Source organism: Somniosus microcephalus, unplaced genomic scaffold (genome assembly GCF_052327205.1).
Source record: "Somniosus microcephalus isolate GS21.2 unplaced genomic scaffold, FLI_Smic_1.0 scaffold321, whole genome shotgun sequence".
Classification (NCBI taxonomy): Eukaryota; Metazoa; Chordata; class Chondrichthyes; order Squaliformes; family Somniosidae; genus Somniosus; species Somniosus microcephalus.
Window position 1 is genome coordinate 45,455 of NW_028225508.1, and position 21,596 is coordinate 67,050.

Sequence of the window (21,596 nt, forward strand, 5' to 3'; positions counted from 1 at the left end):
AAATGTTTGCAATACTTCTAAGTTTATTATCTTTTTGCTTTTGCTGAGATGCTGTAATAAAGAAATGAAAGTTCCCCCAAAAAAGACAGAAAATACCTGACATACACCAACAAGGTGAAATCACGCTGCGTGATATTAGTAACAAACACAATGGGGATAATTGTCACCTTCACTCTCTGGGCGGGTAAACTCCCGCCCGCCATTTCTGAAAATCGGGCATGTTCTATAGCGAAGGGCAATGCCGTACGCCAATCTACCGCCCAAGCCGTGCAGGTGGAAATTCCCCACCATGTGTGCGCGTGAAGATCCTTTATCTGCTGCTTTAAGAGTGATTAACACGTCTGCTCATAATGGACAGAGGAATTTCATACAAACACATTCATGTGTTTTACTAACACCATACAGTGTGCTTTCCACCCACAAGTCTGGATTCACCACAGAGGCAAACACCTAAAATGGAGATGTCTTTTGACTCTGGAATGGACCATCGCTCATACAATCAATTGCACATAGCAGTGAAAGGTTCAGTCCAACGTTCAGGCAGGTCTTCAATTAGGGTTCAAGGCAAGAGAAAGGACAAAAAATATAGGAGTGCATCTACAAAGTGGTTTGTCATCCAAGGTTGACTTTGCAAAATTATCAATTTAAAGCACATTTTGATGAGCCATTCATTGGATTTGTAGGTCAGTTTGGTCCGATTTAATTAAAAGATTTCAGTTCATTGACTTTATTCTAGGGGTTTTTCTTTGCTACATCTCATGCAAAATCAGATGAGCTTGAGTACTCTTTAACCAGAGGCTCGCCAGGGTTTTATTTGAATTCTTGTTACCCTATGGTCTAGTGCTTCAATCATTGTGGATGAATGAGCAAAGGCCACAAAATGGGATCTGAATGTGCCTTAAATGAATAAATGAAAACTTGGATGAATAAATTAGGCAGCTTGGGCAAAGCCCATTCGGTTGTTTCCTCTGTCAAAGATGGAATAGTATGGCCCAATGAAGACATCTCCCAGAATCCAGAGCCCTCCAGAAGAGGATGGAAGATACATGCTTTCAAATCCACTTAAGCAGTCACCTTGCTCCTGGAAGAAATGCAAAGTGTGAGAGTCAGTTCCCTAGAACTACTTTGTTGCTAATTCTGATTCTTCTGTGTGTATATTAATAAAAAATGAAAAGAACATCCACAGTTTCTTCTTTAGTGATCACTATGCTATGTTAAATCAAAAAATTCACAGAAATGTAAATTCTTTGGTCCATCAGTCTCTCAATTGGTCCACCGATGTGCCACAGACACTATTCTACATTACACATTCATGGGTGCAGTACTGACAACACTCAAGAAGTTCGACAGCATCCAGAACAAAGCAGTCCACATGATCAACAGGCCATCCAGCACCTTAAACACCCACTCCCTCCATCACTGGCACACCCGGGCTGCAGTGTGTACTATCTACAGGATGCACTGCAGCAACTCGCCAACATTGCTTCAACAGCACCTCCCAATCCCGAATCCCCATCACCTAGAAGGACAGGAGCAGCAGGTCCATGGAACACCATCACCTCCAAGTTCCCTTCCAAGTCACTTACCATCCTGACATGGACATATATCACTGTTCCTTCATCGTCGCTGGGTCAAAATCCTGGAACTTCTTCCCTAACAGAATTGTGGGTGTACGTTCACCACATGGAGTGCAGAGATTCAAGAAGGTGACTCACCACCACCTTCTCAAGAGCAACTAGGGATAGGCAATAAATGCTGGCCTTGATAGTGACGCCCATATTAAAAGAATGAATAAATAAAATATTAACATCTTCTCTTGCTTTATTAATTGATATGGAAGTTCATTTTTTAACTAAATGTAGTACAGTTACTCAATCTTACCACTTTGTACATTTTCATTAATTTTCTGCTCATTTTCTTATCTTACAGTTAACTGAGAAGCAATCTTACTGGATACTGAAGTCAGAGAACATAGTCAAACCATTCAAAGTCAGGTTTATCGAATTAAAACAAAAACATACCTTGATTGTGTATTCAGATGGAGAAAGGGGATAGTCAATTCCATTGATTGTGAAGACCACATCAGGCATGTTGGACAGATTGTTACAGTTGATGGAGTACTGTAAAAAGGGTGAAGTATTTAACAATGGTCGTCAGTAGAATGTTCTCAGAGAAGCATTGCAGGAAATACTTGTATAAATAGCAAAATCAATGATGTAATCATTGGATGTACAGTTGGTCACGTTTAAAAGCAGCTGTGGCTACATTCCAGCACAAGTGCCAAGATGGTCCCGCGAGGAACCTGCGTCATCGATCCCGGTGGATATTCTGAGGTTTGTGGGGAGGTTCCCTGCAACCTAAGAGTGTATGGAGGCCATCTACCTGCCCCCAGAGGCTGTAAAAATGGCCGTTAATTGCTGGGCTTGTGGAGGAGGAACTGTTGGGGGAACCCCCCAGGATGAGGGTTAAAATGCCTCCACTGGCCCCCTTCGTAAGGGGGTCAAATTTAAAAAAATTATTTATACCCTTTCTTTGGGGGTGCAGGCTGCAACCCAGTTCCCTCGGTGGGACTCACATCCACCATTTAGCAGCCTGGTTTCACCAGGTGTCCCGGCATTGATGATCCGTTGGCCTTTGAGAGGCTGGGCTTACCGGGCACACAGGAACTCCCAGCATTGAGAATCTCCAGCCCTCCAACATCAGTAGTCTTGCTTGGAGTTGGTGGAAGCTCCACCCTTCGCAAGACCCCTGGGAAACCCTAACCCAAAGGCGGGACCAGCCTAATTTGTAGCCCTACAGGCGCTCTTCCACCTGACTTACAGTGGGAGGGCAGTGGAAGCCCCATAGACTCCTGGCTTAACAGGCCTTAAATTTAGTCATTTTGATGGGAGCTAAGCTTGATTCTTGAGATCCTTTTGGATCTTGCAGCTAGCTACAAAAGTCAGAAACAAGGGCACCACTGTAAGTCTTTGAAGTTAATGGTCATGCTTATCAAGATCAGGGATGTTAGCACTGGGAAATGAGAGTTTCAGGTACCTGTCAGCATCCAAGCACTCCCAGATCAGGGACTGCAGAGTTAGCTACAGAATAAACTCTTAAGTAAAGCATCATCTTATAAATACTACAAAATGAAAAATATATCACTAGAACCACCTTGGTTCATTATAAAGTCTGATCTGTAACATAGAGCCTTACCCCGCCATAGTATCCTTGAGTCGCACCAATGTATTGCTGGATCTTGCTGATGGGTCCAGTGGGACCAGTGAGCAGAGAAGTACCAGTATCAACGATGGCCTGACAGCCCTCACTGCAGGCCACAACCTGCCCATTGATTGTCACCCTGAAAGAGGAAAAGGTGGTTACAGTTGATTGAATGCATTCCCTCCCTAAACCTCTCCCCCTCTCTACCTCTCTCTCTCCTTCTTTAAGACGCTCCTTAGAGCATACCTTTTTGACCAAGCCTTTGGTCATCTGCCTGAATACCTCCTCATGTGGTTTGATGTCAAATTCTGTTTAATAAAGCTCCTGTGAAGCATCTTGGGACACATTACTACATTAAAGGCACTATATAAATGCAAGTTGTTGTTGTTAACCCTGAAACTAAGATATTTGTGAAAAATACAAGCAGAGCTGAACCAAAGAGGTGAATCTAAATTTAAATATTCCAATATTGGGTCAGACATCTTCCAGGCATCCTATGGGCATGGGACATTGGCCCCTGAGAATAGCCTGTTGTGCCCCTTTTACCTCCGTTAAAATAGGTGCAACGAGGTCCAATTTGTACTCTCGCACGTCTAATGAGCAGTCGGCCCTATTTCTCGTTCATTAATTTTAATCAATCAGTTTTAATGAACAGCAAATCATGCAGGATGGATTCTTGGCACATGATGCTCCAAGTACTCAGTGTGTGCTCTCGGCGAGCAATGGCCTGCAATAACTTTACCCTTAGATGGATTGAGCCTCTGTTTGCTCAGGCTGGACTTAAACAATAGTCCAATTGTGGCCTGGAAGCTATCGTTGAGTTAGCTCGTTCCCTGTGTTTATTCCTGATCATTGAAAGGTGTTGCAATATCATCACACTAACTCAACTGCTACCCCATTGTACTTAATATTTCCACTTGCAATGTTGAGTGCAACTTGATTGTTACAGAATGCGTGCCAATTGTGAAATGGGTCAGTCATTTACCTGTCCAAGCTGATTTGCCAGTAAGCTTCGTGAGTGACGGGCACCCAGTTAATTTGACCTGTGTAGTGGTTTTGATCAATTCCACCAAATACAACTTCACTTCCGGACTGACCAGCCTCTCTGAAAAACAATTTAACCAGAATGTTATTAAAATGAGCATAAACAGAGATACAAAAATTCCTGATCAACAATATGTTTTATTGGCTGGCCCAATGTGGCATCATTAACCAGTGGAAATGAGACCAAAGTCAATATTTTGCGAAATAAATAAGAAAAGAGAACTTGATCGTCACTGTGCTGGTTGGAATGAAACATTGTTCTTTCCATAATCCCTGAAAGAGATTGCAATTATCCAATTTCCCATCTTGGATCTATAAGTCAATTAAAACATCTAAAGGAGTTGAATTTGTCCATTGGGATCCAGTTGGATGTGCTTCGACCTTTGCTAGAAGGTGAAGAGGTCACCTGACATGAAAACAGTTCATCCAGGTGAGAGAACAAACACAAGGAAGGGCGAGCAAAGGCCCATCGGCTTTATAGAAAGAAGGTTCTGTGGTGACCTTAAGTAAATACCCTATTATCAGCAGGGAGCATCGGAGATGGAAGTACAAGAAGGTAAGAAAACCAACCTGCTCAGGTAAAAAGCAAACAGGTCCTGTTGCACCAGGTCATCAGACATCATGTTATCAAACACAGGTGTGGCCCCTGATGATGCAATGCTTGGATAGGCCAATCCGAGAATCCCATCAAACGAAGCGTAGGAGAATGAACTCCCAGGTTCAGTCTTACTTAAACCAAATTCCTGCTGACTGATAGCTATGTTCGATACCTAGACAAAAGGAAAAAGCTAACTTGTTCTGAAGAATTATTTTACTGAGAGTCATCAACAAACACATTAGCGCATTGTTATCCAGGTCACACATTACTTACATGTTACGACAAAATGCTTGTTGTTCCTCGGGCTGATACTTTACCAAATAACAAAATTCAGTATTGACTGGGCAACAGTTTAGAACATAACATAAGAATTAGGAGCAGGAGTAGGCCATACGGCCCCTCGGGCCCACTCCGCCATTCAATAAGATCCCCATATCTCTTGATTCCTCTAGAGTCCAAAAATCTATCTGACTGCGCCTTCAATATACTCAACAATTCAGCATCCACAGCCCTTTGAGGTAGAGAATTTCAAAGATTCACAACCTCTGAGTGAAAAAATTCCTCCTCATCTCAGTCTTAAATGGCCAACCCCTTATCTTGAGACTATGCCCCCTAGTTCTAGACTCTCCCACCAGTGAAAACAACCTCTGTCAATCCCCCTCAGAATCTTATATGTTTCGATGAGATTACCTCTCATTCTTCTAAACTCCAGAGAGTATAGGCCCAATCTAATCAATCTCTCCTCATAGGACAATCCTCTCATCCCAGGAATCAATCTAGCTTTATTGATACAGGGTTGTGAAAATCCACAGCTGTTCCTGAGCAATCCTGACCTCACAGGAACCTGGCGTATCATTGGCTGTGGTTTCACTTACCTGGTCAGAGGTCAGCAACAGTGCGTGTGGGCCCCATTTGGGGTCCAGGGTGAGGTTGTGACCAGGACCCCTGAAGATTTGAAAATATTGTTTTTTTTAACTGTTGATAGCAACTTCCAAGTATATTGAAATCCTCTTGTAGTTTTTCCTGTTCAGCTTTGGAGTCTACCACCTTCGTTAGCTTTGTATCATTGGCAATCTCAGAAATATTAAAAGTGAACGGCCAATGATTTTTAGTTCTTTGTTGTAGGACATGTTACTGCTGAACGATAAGGAATTGTCATAATGCTTGACTTTAATTTTTTTAATGAGATAATAGGAACACTACATTTCTAAATATCTTTGATTGAATTCTATCCATTGTTATGAACCTATAAATTAGCCTAAAAAGTATAAGTCCCATTGACATATTGACTCCTGTTACCATGCTGAAGCCCTTCACCCAACAACAACAGCAACTCGCATTTATATAGCGCCTTTACTGCAGTAAAACCTCCCAAGGGGCTTCACAGGAACATTATCAGACAAAATTTGACACCGAGCCATATAAGGAGATATTCGGACAGATGGCCAAAAGCTTGGTCAAAGAGGTAGGTTTTAAGGAGCATATTAAAGGGGGAGAGAGAGGTAGAGAGGCGGAGAGGTTTAGGGAGGGAATTCCTGAGCTTAGGGCCTAGGCAACAGAAAACATGGCCACCAATGGTGGGGTGAAGGAAATCGGTGATGCAGAAGAGGCCTCTAACATTACAAAGCTCCCTATTGGCTTGTTGCAACATGATCTATTCAACTAACCAATACTCTATGCCTGCATTTGAAGAATGTATTGGATCTGATAGTAGGAGATATTAATATTCAGGGAACTCTGACTTGAATGGGCAATTTAAGAATTTTGACATTGTTTTGTCATAACTTTGTTAGTAAAAGTTACATTATACTTACAGTGACTGTGTCATAGCCCAGGATCCCAGTCATACTGCCTGAACCATACTGAATGGAGAGCGTTTGGTCATCTGTCTTGAATGTTGAGGACTTGCTTGGTGAATATCTGTTGTGGTTCACTGCAAAATAGTACACGTTTCATTACACTCAATTTAATGGTTTGGTTGTTTTATTCCACTACTGAGTTAAGGATAGATCTTACCAAAAATATTCTTTCTAATTCTTCATTTGTACCACCATTTCTTTCTGTTGAATTTTGTGCTCATTTAGGTGAGGGGTGTTGGTGCTGGCTATTGAACCACTTTACATATCAGCCAACCAGCAGTAGCATCAAGAGTTCACAGGGTCAAGTACAGCATGGGTTAGATTTAGAGGAAAGCTACCTTTGTGCTGTCCAAACAATGGGCCTCTGCTGTAACCCACCAATGTAATATTTTCCGTTTCTCCGTACAACCATCGTATGGCTTCTCTGAGTCACATTGCCAATTCGTGTCACAGCAGGACAGTGTTGTCCTGTGGGCCCATGATCATGAGGAACTAGGTTATGACGGCCCAAGTTGATTTTATGTAAGAGACCTTTGGCCCATTAACGCGGAAAGAAAAAAAAGACTTGCATTTCTATAGCACCTTTCACAGCCTCAGGACATCCCAAAGTGCTCTACAGCCAATGAAGTACTTTTGAAGTGTAGTCACTGTTGTAATGTAGGAGACACGGCAGCCAATTTGCGCACAGCAAGCTCCCACAAACAGCAACGTGATAATGACCAGATAATCTGTTTTAGTGCTATTGATTAATGGTTAAATATTGGCTGGGACAGCGGGGTGAACTCCCCAGCTCTTCTTTGAAATAGTGCCATGGGATCTTTTGCGTCTACCTGAGAGAGCAGATGTGCCCTCGATTTAACATCACACCTGAAAGATGGCACACTCTGACAGTGTAGCACTCCCTCAGTACAGCACTGGACTGTCATCCTAGATTTTGGTGTTCAAGTTTCTGGATTGGGACTTGAACTGACAACCTTCTGACTCAGAAGGCGAGTGTGCTACCAACTAAGCCAGTGCTGACCCAGTATGGGCTGGATTTAAACCCAGTTCTCTGAGTGAAAGGCCAGTGCACTACATAGTCCCAGAGCACATTTTTCTAGCATTATTTTCTTTTATTAAGCATCCTTCCTAACTGGTATGACACTGCAGTAATGTGATTAAATTCCATTATCCAATTATTTCACAAACTCATCGAAAAGAAATCATAAACGTGTGTGTTATAATTAGAATAAGTAGTCAGTTGGATATATAGCTTTAATTTACAGCATTGATGATTACTATGTAAATTAAAAGTTTGACCTAGTTGGTTTTACATCGCTAAATTGGATCAACTTTTAGGAGTATGTTTTGTGCTGGTGGCACTTGAACATCGACTGCCACCGTCCATGTCGACAAAAGTGGGCTTCTGTAAGTCAAATCTTTGAAGAAACAAAGCACCAGGCCTCACAACTCTAACAAATGTATTTTCATAAACATTGACACATTGAATCAATTGGCTGTATTTTCAGAAGGTCTGGATCCACCAAATACTTTTACCCTTAACGCTCTTAGCCACCTTCTGTAAGTTTATGTGTCCTTTAATTGGTGATCAATTGATTGTGCCCTTGGAACACTTTCCCAATCAATGCCCAGATCACTCAGCGGAAAATGCCAACGAAATCTTGGGAAGTCTAACTGTTTACGTATACTTACTGCATACTTGGCTGTTACAGTAAACTGATGTGATCCAAAGGTTGGAGGAGCCAGTATCAAAGATGACGGTGAAGCTCTGTGGTGGGGTTCCAATGGTGATTGCTCCAAAATAAGACATCTGTCAGAATATTTTATAGATGAAACAAGGTATGTTATAATTTACCAAGAGTTGCTGTATTAAATTTCAGTGCATATAGACACACACTGAGGCAGATGTTCAAGTTCCTGTGCTCAGGTGTATTGGACTGTCTAGGCACAGCTCATAGAAGCAAATTAGGTTGGAAGGAGCATGTGCCTGTATAGGAGTTTGCCCGATTTTCCTCCCCACACTGCACCCCTGCAAACCAGTGCACCTCGTCACAGGAACAGAAAGACCTGTATGATTGAGAACAAAGGGTGTTTTGGACTAACCCTAACCCTAACCCTAACCCTAGATGTTGTTACAAGCACAGCATCAGTTTTCACTTGTACACCAACAACACGTATCTCTCTGGCACCACTCTCATCTTCAGGCTGTTGCTGTCTTGTGTGACTGCTCGCCGCACCATCAAGTCTTGGATTTGGGTTGTGGTCGGCTTTGACCTGACTTTCTTATCCAGAATGGTTATCACCAAGACTGCTCATGTTGCTCACTTCACCCTACCTCTCGCTCATCAGTACAAAATCCATAATCCATGCCTTCATCACCTCAAGTATCGATTTCTCAAATGCATCCCCTCCCCCAATCTTCACAAGCTTCAGTTATTTCCCTGCTCTGTGGTCGAGTTTTTTCTCCCAAGTTCCTGAGTGCTCATCACTCCTGTCCTTGTCACAGTTACCCTGCCTCCCAGCTTGTTGGCTCCCTCATCCTCATTTTCAAATCCCTTCAGTCACACTGCACTTTATCCGAGTGATCTTCTCCAGTCGTAGATACCAGCCCACAAACTCCACTCCTGGAGAGAGTGAAGAACCAGCTCTACTTTAGAGTTCAAATCCATCCGGCCTCCGACTCAAACCACCCAGGCGGGAACGCCGCCTGTTCCCACCGGCTTCTTGCCAAGAGTTACAATCAGCCTTGAAAACTCTTCTTTCACTCACTTTGCTCCTGTTTTCTGACGTTCTCTCCACAAACTACTTCACCTCACTACCCCTCTCCCCCCATTCAAAGACTACCTAAAAGCCTAGCTCTTCCATTGTGTTTTTTGAACCCCTGCTTAATCTTTGCTGTTTCTCCCCCTCCCTAAATTATTCATAGATGTTCTTCTACATCAGGGGTGCTATGTAAATGCAAATTGTTGTAATTGCATTGATTTTCCATTCCTCAAGAAAATTTTACAGATCTAGATTAATGCTCACCTACCTCGTAGAAACAGAGGCCTAGAAATTGGGTATAGCCCCGCCAGCTCGTTTGTGCCAAAAATTTTGCGCTGGCCACGGAGCCAGTTGCGCCCGTCCCATATTCACTTTTAGCGCCCCAAGGCGGAACCGGGCGCTGTTCCAGGGTGTGCCCGGCCCCGCTTGGGGCGCTGAAAGTGAATTTCAGCGCTCCCGGTGCCGCTGCGCCACCCGATGCGGTGCGGCAGGCTGCTGTACTGCAGGCCTCCTCCTTCTCTTAAGGAGGAGGTGCCTGCAACGGCCGGAGCCGCGATCGCGAGTGCCGGCAAAAGAGCCCGGCACAACGGAGAAGTGCCGGGCTCCACGGAAACCAGCCGGCAATGCCGCAGGGGGGCGGTGGAGGAGGCCAGGGAAGGAGGTGCGGGCAGGCGGCCACCGAAAAAGCGGCCGGCCGCACCTCCACCTTAAAGCGCCCCGCTAAGGCTGCAGTAAGGACCCGGTCTCCCGATGTTGTTAGCGGTCACCACGGAAGAGGCGGCCCCTACTGAAGATGGTGGTTGGGGCGGTAGCGGGGCAGAACCGGGGCACTGCGCACACCAATGACGTCATCGGTGCCGGCGCAGCGCTACCGGCTACCGCCGCCATTACCGCGGCCCTCAAAATCAGCACTACCACCCCTACTGGCGCAGAAGCCCTCTTTGGGCTGTAACTGGGCGCAAAGCCCACCGAATTTCTAGGCCAGAATGCCTTGCTGCTAAAATTAAAAACAGTTTACCTACTCTTATTTTCTTTAGGAATTTTTCAATGCTAAATATAATTTCTAATTATATTAATGCAGTATATTCTCCATCAAGTCACATAACCTAAACTCTGTGATCCTGGAGATCTACTCTTTACTAACACATTCCTTGAATAACACAAGGGCGGGGGGTGGGGGGCTGATGATAACATTGGGCAATAATGTAAAATGGGCGAAATCGGATCAGCCGCCCATTGTACAGCTGCCCTGATTTTAATTTCCATTGACTTCAGTGGAAGCCAAAATCGGGAGAGGTGTATAATGGGTGGCCAGTCTGATAACGCCTGTTTTACACTACCTCCAAATGTCGAAATTAACCCCATGCGCCCAATAACCGGTGCAAAGCTATGGAGGTCTACTGCAATAAATACAACTGACATGGAACTTGAGGGCAAATTCACCAATGCTGCACTCCCAGTGGAGAACTATGCTCGGAAGATAGGGCTGCTACTTTGCAGCATTGGATCTCTAAGTTTCCTTCAATCTCAACTCTCCACCGGGATCAGTGAAGTTGCCCTTAAATTTCCTCAGCAAAAATGACAGCGATTACTTACGTCCAAATAGTTTCTAAGTGGCTCGCCTGAAGCCAGGGACTGGCTGTTGAAGAGTCCTGCATATTTGGAGTATGGATTGTGTGGGTGATTCTTCAGAAATTCCCCAAGTAACCCACGTTCTTCAAGAGCCTTACGGGTAGATTTACCTTTTATCAAGGGAACTCTGTGAAGATAAACATGACACACAGTAGGGGGTGAATCAAAGTTGTGAGCAACATGCCCTAGTCTTTTAATTAAACTCTGCAGATTGCGGGACTAGCATTGTAACAATGGTTCAAAATTAGGTCAATCAGAGATACAAAAACCTACTTCAAAACAGCAGTTGCTTGAACGTTAATTGAAATAGGTGTAGAAAGAAAAAAGAAAAGGAACTTGGGGCCTCGATTTTAACTTGGGGAGGGATCGGTGAATTGGGCTGGGGGAATCCGGGGAGCACGACAAACCCGCATGCCGAGGCCTGGAGAGATTTTAACTCTTGGGCTCATTTCCATATTCAGACTCGGACTGCCACTCAAACCCGGCAAGAATCACTGATACTTTAGCGCAGATGCTATATTGTTCTCTGTAATATGCTTGGAAGGAGATCATCAGAAGCAGGTAAATAATTAGTAGATAGAGGTATGTTAATAAATGTACATTGAATTATCTCATGGAACATGACTACGATGGAAGAAATATTTCATGTGCAAATGTTTAAAAGGAAAGAGAACTTAAAACTATCTCCTACTGATCCTGTTAGATAGAAACTGCAGTACAAAGAAACACTGCACAAGAATGGAAATTTAGATACATAGATACAGATAAAATAATAATTTCCTACCTGATTAAACACTCAGAGAGCTGAATGCAAGCGAGTGCAATGAGTAGCCACTTCATCTTGTCCGGCACTTCTCAGGACGTTGGCGAGGTTTGTGAAATGTCTGGCTACTTTTATACAGGTCTGTACCAACCAGTTCTATTGTCCATAAAGTCAAATGATGTAGGTCATCAAAAAAATTTGCGGTTGTATCGTCCTTGTGGAAGGACACACTCGGACTCTAGGTGTTATTTAATAATTATCAGCTGATATTTTTGACAATCAAACGTTTTAAATGTCAAGTTTTAGAACTTAGAGCTGATAAGAGAACCACATGCATATTTGTTAAAGAAGATAACATATGGTTCTTGCAAATGTAAGTGTTTAGCTCTTTGAAGCCAGTATGATTATAGAAACCTAGAGCATGTTTCAAGGGTAAGGAACGCATGTGGCACATTGTTGCTTTATATGAGATCTCAAGCTCAGGGGAAACTCATTTATTTTGTTTTCACTGAATTACCTAAAAGTTTCAAACAAAGGTCACATGAGGAACCTGGAAGCTGAGGGATTACGTGGTCATATCCTAGATTTTATCTGGGCTGTGTAGCAGCCTTAGGATCTACTTAAGGATAGATGGGAGACTCAGTGAGCCCATCTCAAAAGTGGAGCGAGGCAAAGTTGTCCACGGTCGCACATTCTGTTCAGTGTCTTAACCAATGACGCGTTAGATGACATTGTTATGGAAATGTCTGTGCCAAAGAATGTTGGCGTTTATTTTCACAGCTGGTGTGTTGTTGCTGGACAGCGCACTCCACGCGCCATCTTGAACAATTCATTAACCAGCGCAGTATGGTGGTGAGCTCAAGTGCGTGATTATGGTCCGCACCATTCCAAAGGGAATCTGCGGAGATACTAATTGAAAGATATAAGGAGACTCTGTCCCACTTATCGATTCATATTACTAGCTGGGGATTCTGGTGGATGGCGAGATTAGCTTGGACACAGCACTTTGGGACCATAGTGAATAGAGGTGAAGGGCGCTCTTGCTGTTCCTCAGTGCTAGAGAAGATGTATATCCAAACAGTTCCCCTTTACTGTTTAGACTGCTTACTTTGGCCCATATTTGAGATCCAAGACCAAGTTGTGGGATGAACTTCTGGTATAAAAGAAGGAAGGGACTCTTCCCTACACCAATCTGTTATTAAGCACCTTGGAGAGGGAAGCCACCTCATGGAGAGCATGCCTTTTGGCCAGAACCCTTTACACGAGGACCTAGATAAGCACTAAACACAGAAAATGCTGGAAATACTCAGCAACATCTTTTGGAGAGAGAAACAGGGTTAACGTTTCAGGTCAATGACCGTTCGTCACTGTCTTCTTCCAGGAATGCCCATTTAGATAAGCAGTTGGACTTGGATCTCTTGAAGTTTGCTGCTCCTGTCCAGTCCCAGGAGCACCAGGATTTCCTGACCTGAGCCACGTTAACGTAAATGCGATTAACATCACGCAACAGGTTTTTCTATCCTTTAGGCTCTCGATCCTTTACAATAGTTCCTAAATTGCTCAAACAACATACATCATAAACAGCATACAGCTAGCTGTCCTGTGTCTTCTGTATGTTGGGGAAGGGGGTTCAGTTTCAGTTTGGGTTTACTTCCATTCGTGGTTAACGTAATCTGGTGGATTTTCCGATCAGGTCTCTGATTGCATGCTACTTGAGTAATGCATTATTAACACATGCACTGACCCCATTTGAGTTTGTGGAGTCAGTCACATTTGCTTAATGTGGGGCAGGATTACAGCCCATATTGGGCCTGGCATTGGGAGCTCGCAAAAAAGCTGTGTAGGAGGGGTAAATTTAAAGGGATGTGGCTACTTAAAGGTAACTGGCCACATATTGTGGTAAAAATGTTGGTAAACTCTACAGGGCCTGGTAAAATTTTCAATGCCTATTTCAGTCTTTTGGTAACAAAAGTGCCTGGAAAATCCCAGTGGCAGCAAAATATATTTGAAGGCAAGAATCCAAGTCTATGTTCAAGTGATGGAACAGCACAACACTCCAACCCCTCATTTGATGGCTGGCGAAGTGGGATGGTGCAAAATGAAGTGTTAGTGAGGTTGGTGCCCGATTTTCTGTCTAGGTCACCACCCCGATAGGACAGCATTGCAGCATCCATGGAAGAAGGGTCCAGCTGACCATTACTGCCATGAACACTGCTGCATTTTAGTTCTGCACCAGGCTCTCTGCTGACCCAGAGTCTGTGGAGCTGATTCAGCAAGGTAAGGTCAGCACTCCTCTGTCTCCAAATGTTGGTCGGAGGATATCAGCAGGCGGGCACATTCTGCCCGGCATCTCCCCATTGCTCCATCTCTTCTTCCTCCAAAACCATTAATAAAGGAGAATTCCCATTGGGAAACCCACTGCCCCAATATTGGGGGATGCACCAAAGCAATGGCAGTGCCGGAAGTCTTGGCACAAAATTTCCTGACTAACTAAGTGGAAACGATAAAACAAGTTAAAGAAAGTGAGAGAAGGGTTCAGCAATAGCCTCAAAATGCAGCTTATTAAATGCACATCTACAAGCAGGAGACCTTAGCAGTCCTGGCCACCCATTCTACATGAGCAGATATATGACTGAGTGTTATACCAGCGTAAGCGCTGAGAAATTCTGAGGACATTTCAATAATCCTCTTTGAGTTAATTTTAATATAATTCACTGAGAACTGACAGATGCCTGTAGAAAATCTGACTGGAAAATGGTGATAAATCTGATCTAAATGTCTCCAGCCTTTTTTCTGATCAGTTGCACCTACTTGTTGCCTGTTACTTGCACTAATCTACTCTATTGAATCAATAGCAAATCACATGCAGAACTTCACAGGTTCAGGTGAGATCAGCTGTGCGGCAGGTGTATAATGGTCTCGGAAAGTGCGGAGAGGCATCCCACACAGAGTAGAACCCAGGATGTAATTAGCACGTCCTTTATAAGTACTTTAGATAATGCAATTCCTACACAGATACCCACTTACTGTGAAGTGGGGTTCTCTCACCATTGTCAATTTACTATCTGCCTGAGGATTACCTCTAATAATATTTTTGTTCTTTTCGTATTGATTTAGTTTAATTCTGAAACAACTGGTCAGAGTCAACTGCTTGAAGAGGGAGTTGCCTAATAAATGGTTATTGATTACAATGTTAAACAATTGAAAGCAAATTTATTCCCAGTTTTGATGAAGGATTTTGCAATTGTGGAACCTTTCTTGGTGAGGTGATGCAGGGAGGGGCAGTCTCGAGACATCTGGCAGAAGTTATTTCCAATTCTAGAGTTCCCCTAGAGGAACAACTGCAAAAAATGACTTTTCATGGCGATGTGGGCAGATTGCTCACGACCAAAATTGTCCTTTAACAAAGTTATTCTGCCAGTTATTCACTAATATTATGCCTGCACCTCGATATATGTATGACTTATCTTTAAGAGTAATTTGCAATTCTCTTTTACATGTGCCATTCTAATCGATTCTGTTCATTTTAACTTCACTTTCTATTCACTAATTTGTGTGAATTAAAGTAAATGGAGCCCAGAAAGGAAATATCGATTGTATTCTGCCAAAAGCAGGACAAATCCAATCCGATCAATTACCGCCCCATCAGTCTACTCTCAATCATCAGCAAAGTGATGGAAGGTGTCGTCGACAGTGCTATCAAGCGGCACTTACTCACCAATAACCTGCTCATTGATGCTGAGTTTGGGTTCCGCCAGGACCACTTGGCTCCAGAACTCATTACAGCCTTGGTCCAAACATGGACAAAAGAGCTGAATTCCAGAGGTGAGGTGAGAGTGACTGCCCTTGACATCAAGGCAGCATTTGGCCGAGTGTGGCATCGAGCCCTAGTAAAACTGAAGTCAATGGGAATCAGGGGGCATACTCTCCACTGGCTAGAGCCGTAGCTAGCACAAAGGAAGATGGTTGTGGTTGTTGGATGCCAATAGTCCCAGGACATCGCTGTAGGAATTCCTCAGGCTAGTGTCCTAGGCCCAACCATCTTCAGCTGCTTCTTCAATGACCTTCCCTCCAGCATAAATCAGGGAGTAGTTGCAACAGACACCATTGCATCTCTTAAGGAAAGCAGAGGAAGATACAGGGCTATGGGGAGAGAGCAGGGGAAATGGGATTACTTTGTATTGCTTTAACAATGAGGCAGTACATTCTCTTTCCATGCTATAAGTGTTAGACTTTGCTCAGTGGTAGCACTCTCGCCTCACCGTCAGAAGTTCTTGGGTTCAAGAGAAACTTGAACATATAATCTAGGCTGACACATCAGTGAAATATCAAGGGAGCCTTGCACTGATACGGGCATTGGGTAGACATAAAAGATCCCATGGCATGATTCAGAAGAAGAACTTGGGAGTTCTCCCAGTGTTCTGGTCAGCATTTATTCCTCGACCAACATCACTGAAATAGATTATCTGGTCACTTATCTCAGTGTTATTTGTGCGACACATCAGGGAGGGGGAGAAGTTCCTGGACTCTATGTTTCAGGAGATGGTCACACCTATGAAGTTAATTACTGCAGATGTAGTCCGTGGTCAGGGACAGGACAGTGTGACTACGAGTGAGGAAGGTACAGGGATCCAGGATGTAGTGTTGAAGGAGACGCAGCCCTTGTTCTTGTCCAGCAGGATCGAGGTTCTTACTCCCTGTGAGGGCGGGAGCGGGGACTGCAGGGAGGATGAGCAACCTGGCCACAGCACCGTGGTACAGGGGGCCATTCAAGTGGAGGGAGTAAAAAGAAATGTTGTAGTGGTAGGGGATAGTATCATTAGGGGGATAGATAGGGTTCTCTGCAGTCAAGAGCGGGAGTCCCGAAGGCTGTGTTGCCTGCCCGGTGCCAGGGTTAAGGACATCTCTTCTGGGCTGGAAAGAAACTTGGAGTGGGAGGGGGAGGATCCATTTGTCATGGTCCATGTTGGTACAAATGACGTAGACAGGACAAGGAAGACGGTTCTGTTAAAGGAGTATGAGCAGCTAGGGGTCAAATTAAAAAACAGAACCTCAAGGGTAATAATCTCTGGGTTATTACCTGAGCCACGAGCGAATTTGGCTAGGATAAATAAAATTAAAGAGTTAAATGCGTGGCTCAAAGACTGGTGTGGGAGAAATGGGTTTTGCTTCTTGGGACACTGGCACCAGTACTGGGACAGGAGGGAGCTATTCTGTTGGGACAGACTCCACTTGGCCAGTGCTGGGACTAGAGTCCTGGCGAATCATATAACTAGGGCTGTAGAGAGGGCTTTAAACTAATTAGTGGGGGGGAGGTTTCTAGAGAGCAAATAATAGAAATGACAACAGAGAAGGTCATAGACTTAGGTAGCAGTGGGGGAATTAAAAAACAGAATGTGTCAGGAAGGGACAGAAGGTATGGAGTAAAAAGTAAAGTACTAAAAAGGGAAAAAACAGGAACTAAGTGTTACAAAACATATTTGAAAGTTCTTTATCTGAATGCACGTAGCATTCGTAACAAAATGAATGAGTTAACGGCACAAATAACGACATATGGGTATGATCTTGTGGCCATTACAGAAACATGGCTGCAGGGTGACCATGACTGGGAATTAAACATACCAGGTTATTTAACAATCAGGAAGGACAGGCAGGAAGGGAGAGGAGGTGGGGTGGCTATGTTAATAAAGGAAGGAATCACTATAATACAGAGAAATGATATTGGGTCAAAGGAGCAGGATAGTGAAACAGTTTGGGTGGAGATAAGGAATAATAAGGGGAAAAAAACACTAGTGGGTGTAGTCTATAGGCCTCCGAACAGTTGCAACTCTGTTGGACGGAGTATTAATCAGGAAATAGTTGAGGCTTGTAATAAGGGAACAGCTATAATTATGGGGGATTTTAATTATCATATTAACTGGACAAATCAAATTGGGCAGAGCAGCCTTGAGGATGAGTTCATTGAGTGTATTAGGGATGGGTTTCTTGAGCAGTATGTAACTGAACCGACCAGGGGGCAAGCAACCTTAGATTTGGTCCTGTGTAATGAGACAGGATTAATTAAAAATGTCCTAGTAAAGGATCCCCTTGGAATGAGTGACCATAACATGGTTGAGTTCCATATTCAATTAGAGGGTGAGAAGGTTGGATCTCAAACAAGCGTGCTGAGATTGAATAAAGGAGACTATGAAGGTATGAGAGCGGAATTGATTAGAGTGGACTGGGAAAATAGATTAAAGGGTAAGACGGTACATGATCAGTGGTGTACATTTAAGGAGTTATTTTACAACTTCCAAAAAATATATATTCCACTGAGGAAAAAAGGGTGTAAAAGAAAAGATAGCCATCCGTGGCTAAGTAAAGTAATTAAGGATAGTATCCGACTAAAAACAAGGGCATATAAGGTAGCCAAATCTAGTGGGAGGATGGAAGATTGGGAAGTCTTTAAAAGACAGCAAAAAATAACTAAAAGATTGATTAAGAAAGGGAAGATAGATTATAAAAGTAAATTAGCAAAAAATATAAAAACAGACAGTAAAAGTTTCTATAGTTATATAAAAAGAAAAAGGGTGGCTAAAGTAAATGTTGGTCCCTTAGAGGATGAGACCGGGAAATTAATGGTGGGAAACATGGAGATGGCAAAAACACTGAACAATTATTTTGTATCAGTCTTTACAGTAGAGGACACTAAGAATATCCCAACACTGGACAAACAGGGGGCTCTAGTGGGGGAGGAACTAAATATGATTAAAATCACTAAGGAAGTGGTACTTGGTAAAATAATGGGACTCAAGGCAGATAAATCCCCTGGACCTGATGGTTTGCATCCTAGGGTCTTGAGGGAAGTAGCGGTAGGGATTGTGGATGCATTGGTAATAATTTTCCAAAACTCACTGGACTCAGCAAAGGTCCCGGCAGATAGAGCTCATGGAAGAGAGTGAGAGGGAGGCTTATGTATTAAAGATAGATCAAGAGAAAGTCTTTGATAGGGCCTTTTCTCATGAGTTTTCAATGAAGGTTTTGAAAGCATTTGGTTTTGGGAAAATTTCATTGAGTGGATAAGGATTTTTTATTCAAACATATTTAGCTGTGTTAAATGTAATGGTTTTTTATCCAAGTATTTTCCGATACAGAGATCAGTGAGACAGGGTTGTCCCCTGTCCCCTTTGCTATACACATTGGTAGCAGAACTATTAGGTCACATGATGCGAAAGAAACAAGGTGTAGTTGGGATTGCGGTTCCCAGTTCCGGGCTGGTGTTGGTGATACACCAAAATGCAGATGACACAACCTTAACATTGAGAAATGGGGAGTCAGTGAAGAAAGCTATGGACGTAATGGAGGAGTATTGTAGAGCTTCAGGAGCCAGAGTGAATTATAGTAAGTCCCAATGCCTGGTTGCAGGAAGGGGTAGGGAGGAATGGTTGAAGGAAAGTCCCTTTAACGTGGTGGAGGTTTTTTGAAGTTCTGGGGTGCATATCAGGTGCAAGAAAGACAGGGATGAAGTGGATCGATTAAATTGGGAACCCAAGGTTATGAAAATTTTAAAGATTTTGGGAAGATGGGAAAGAAGGTGGTTGAAAGTGCAAGGAAGAGCGACAGTGGTGTCCGCTCACCTGCTATCTAAGCTATGGTACTTATTGACGGTGGAGGATATTCCTGAGTGGGTGGAAAAGTCCATCCGAGAGGCTTGTGTGAGGTTTTTATGGGAAGGGAAACCAGCCTTGGTTGCTTACAATACCATTATTGGACGAAGAAATCAGGGAAGACTCAATTTCCCAGATATTGATTTGAAGAAAAAATCCTTTAGAAGCAAATGGGTGAGGAGATTTCTTCAGAAGTCAAATACAAGTTTTTGGAAGAGTTGTTTCGAGCATTTTTTAAAACGAAGTGGGATAGGAGGGCAGGGGATATTGTAATAGCAACAGAAAATGCTGGAAATATTCAGCAGGCCCGGCAGCATCCGTGGAGGGAGAAACAGAGTTAACGTTTCAGGTCTGGGACCCTTCATCAGAACTGGAAAAAGTGGAATACAATAATATGTTTTTGAAATCGATTAAACCTCTCCCTCGGTTTTATAAGGGGGTTGTAGAGATTTGGGCCCAATTTTTAAAAAGTGTGCAGTTTATGCCCAAGGGGGCTGAGGAATTTTTTGAACAGCCCTTATTTATGAACAGGTGGGTCAACATCGAAGGAGAGGTATTATTTAATCAAGCTTTTATAAAAGCTGGTATTATATATGTGAAAGATGTATTATACGAGGTAATTCCAGGTTGGTTGCGGGAAGCGGTAGTGAGGGACGTGGTGTGGGAGGAGGATCAGCAGGTAGAGGAAAAAGCAATAGGGATCATGTATGAGAAGATTGTGAGTGCAATGCCATAGGATTGGATGGAAGAAATAAATGTGGAAATCTCCAAAGGAAATAAAATGTATCCGGCTTTTCCAAGCTTTCTGCTGGAAAAAGGGGGAGAGCTGGTCCAATCTGACAACTGTAATACTATGCGGAATTTAGTGAATGGAGATTCAAGACACCTGCTGGTGAGGAGTTTTGGCAGAGTATATACCCACAGCTGGACTTCAACAGGATTTGGAAGGGAGTGTGGGCAAATTTTAAATGTCCAGAGTGGATTGAACTGGATTTCAAATTGGCTCATAACCAGATTTTTACCATGACGGTCTTGTGTAAGATTGGAGGAGTGGAGGGGGCAACTTGCCCAGTGTGTGGGACACGGGATGGGGCTCTGTCCCATTTACTGGTGTTATGTCCGCAGTTAAATGATTTTAAGTACTATGTTCGACAGTTGTGTGAAGTTTTTTTGCTGGGTATGGACCGAAGAGCGAGAATGGGAATCCTGTGGGACTCAATTTTGAGATGGGGATTGCAGGAGAGTCTGCCCGAGTCTAGTGCAGCGGCATTTAATTTAATGTTCAGTTTGGCTAGATTTGTGATTGTGCAAAGAAGGAATGCTCTGTTTGTTAAGGGGAGGAGAATCAATCTAAAAGTGTATTTTAAATATAAGCTAAAAGATCATTATAAGGCTCTGTGGATGCTTTATTCAGACAGGAATTTAAAGATAGTATTTTACAATCAATTTTTAAAGTACAATCAATTAATATATGTTACGGGAGACAAATTAAACTTCAGGTTTTGATGTTAATGTGTGGTGGAGGAATGGCTGTGCAGAGTGGCGGAATTGATTTGTATGATACAATGGAATGATCACGATGTTGTAAATGTTCATAATGTTCAATAAAAAATTTAAAACATAAAGGGCTAGAAATTCAGTAGGCTTTGCGCCCAGTTTTCACCCAAAGAGGGCTTTTGCGCCACTTGATGAGGTTGCGCCGATATTCAGCGCTGCGGTAATGGCGGCATTAGCCAGTAGCGCTGCGCCGCCACCGATGACGTCATCGGTGTGCGCAGTGCCCCGCTACCGCCCCGATACCAGCCCGACCGCCATATTGAGTAGCGACCGCCTCTTCCGTAGCGGCCGCAAACAACGTTCAGAGACCGGGGCCGTACTGCAGCCTTAGTGGGGTGAGTTAAGGTGGAGGTGCGGCCGGCCGCTTTTTCGGCGGCCGCCTGCCCGCACCTCCTTCCCCGGCCTGCTCCACCCCCCCCCCGCGGCATTGCCGGCTGTTTTCCGGGAGCCCGGCACTTCTCCGTGGTGCCGGGCTCATTTGCCGGCACTAGCGAGCGGCGATCTCGCTGTTGCAGGCACCTCCCCCTTAAGAG

At 43.7% G+C, this 21,596-nt stretch overlaps 1 protein-coding gene across 2 annotated transcripts; it reads right to left on the reverse strand.

Moving 5' to 3' along the window:
• On the reverse strand, positions 1–10,070 carry LOC147081874 (pepsin A-like). 2 transcript variants are annotated; one of them, XM_085980632.1, is made up of 8 exons: positions 9,734–10,070; positions 8,395–8,512; positions 6,658–6,776; positions 4,816–5,015; positions 4,187–4,306; positions 3,196–3,340; positions 2,022–2,120; positions 1–1,081 (listed from the first exon to the last, which is right to left on the reverse strand). In XM_085980632.1, exons 2-8 carry the CDS (start codon positions 8,510–8,512, stop codon positions 932–934), a joined length of 951 nt encoding a protein of 316 aa, XP_085836758.1. In that variant the 5' UTR covers positions 9,734–10,070; the 3' UTR covers positions 1–931. The 2 variants fall into 2 exon arrangements, with proteins under 2 accessions (XP_085836758.1, XP_085836759.1); XM_085980633.1 differs by having other exon boundaries at positions 9,730–10,070.
• Positions 10,071–21,596: the final 11,526 nt, after the last annotated feature.

Excerpts from the sequence above, each read along its gene's own strand:
- LOC147081874 (XM_085980632.1), bottom strand. The coding sequence starts at position 8,512 with ATGTCTTATTTTGGAGCAATCACCATTGGAACCCCACCACAGAGCTTC. Across the intron at positions 2,121-3,195 it reads CTCAAGGATACTATGGCGGG|TACTCCATCAACTGTAACAA; the intron begins GTAAGGCTCTAT and ends CCCTTTTTACAG. Across the intron at positions 1,082-2,021 it reads CATCTGAATACACAATCAAG|GAGCAAGGTGACTGCTTAAG; the intron begins GTATGTTTTTGT and ends CATTTCTTCCAG.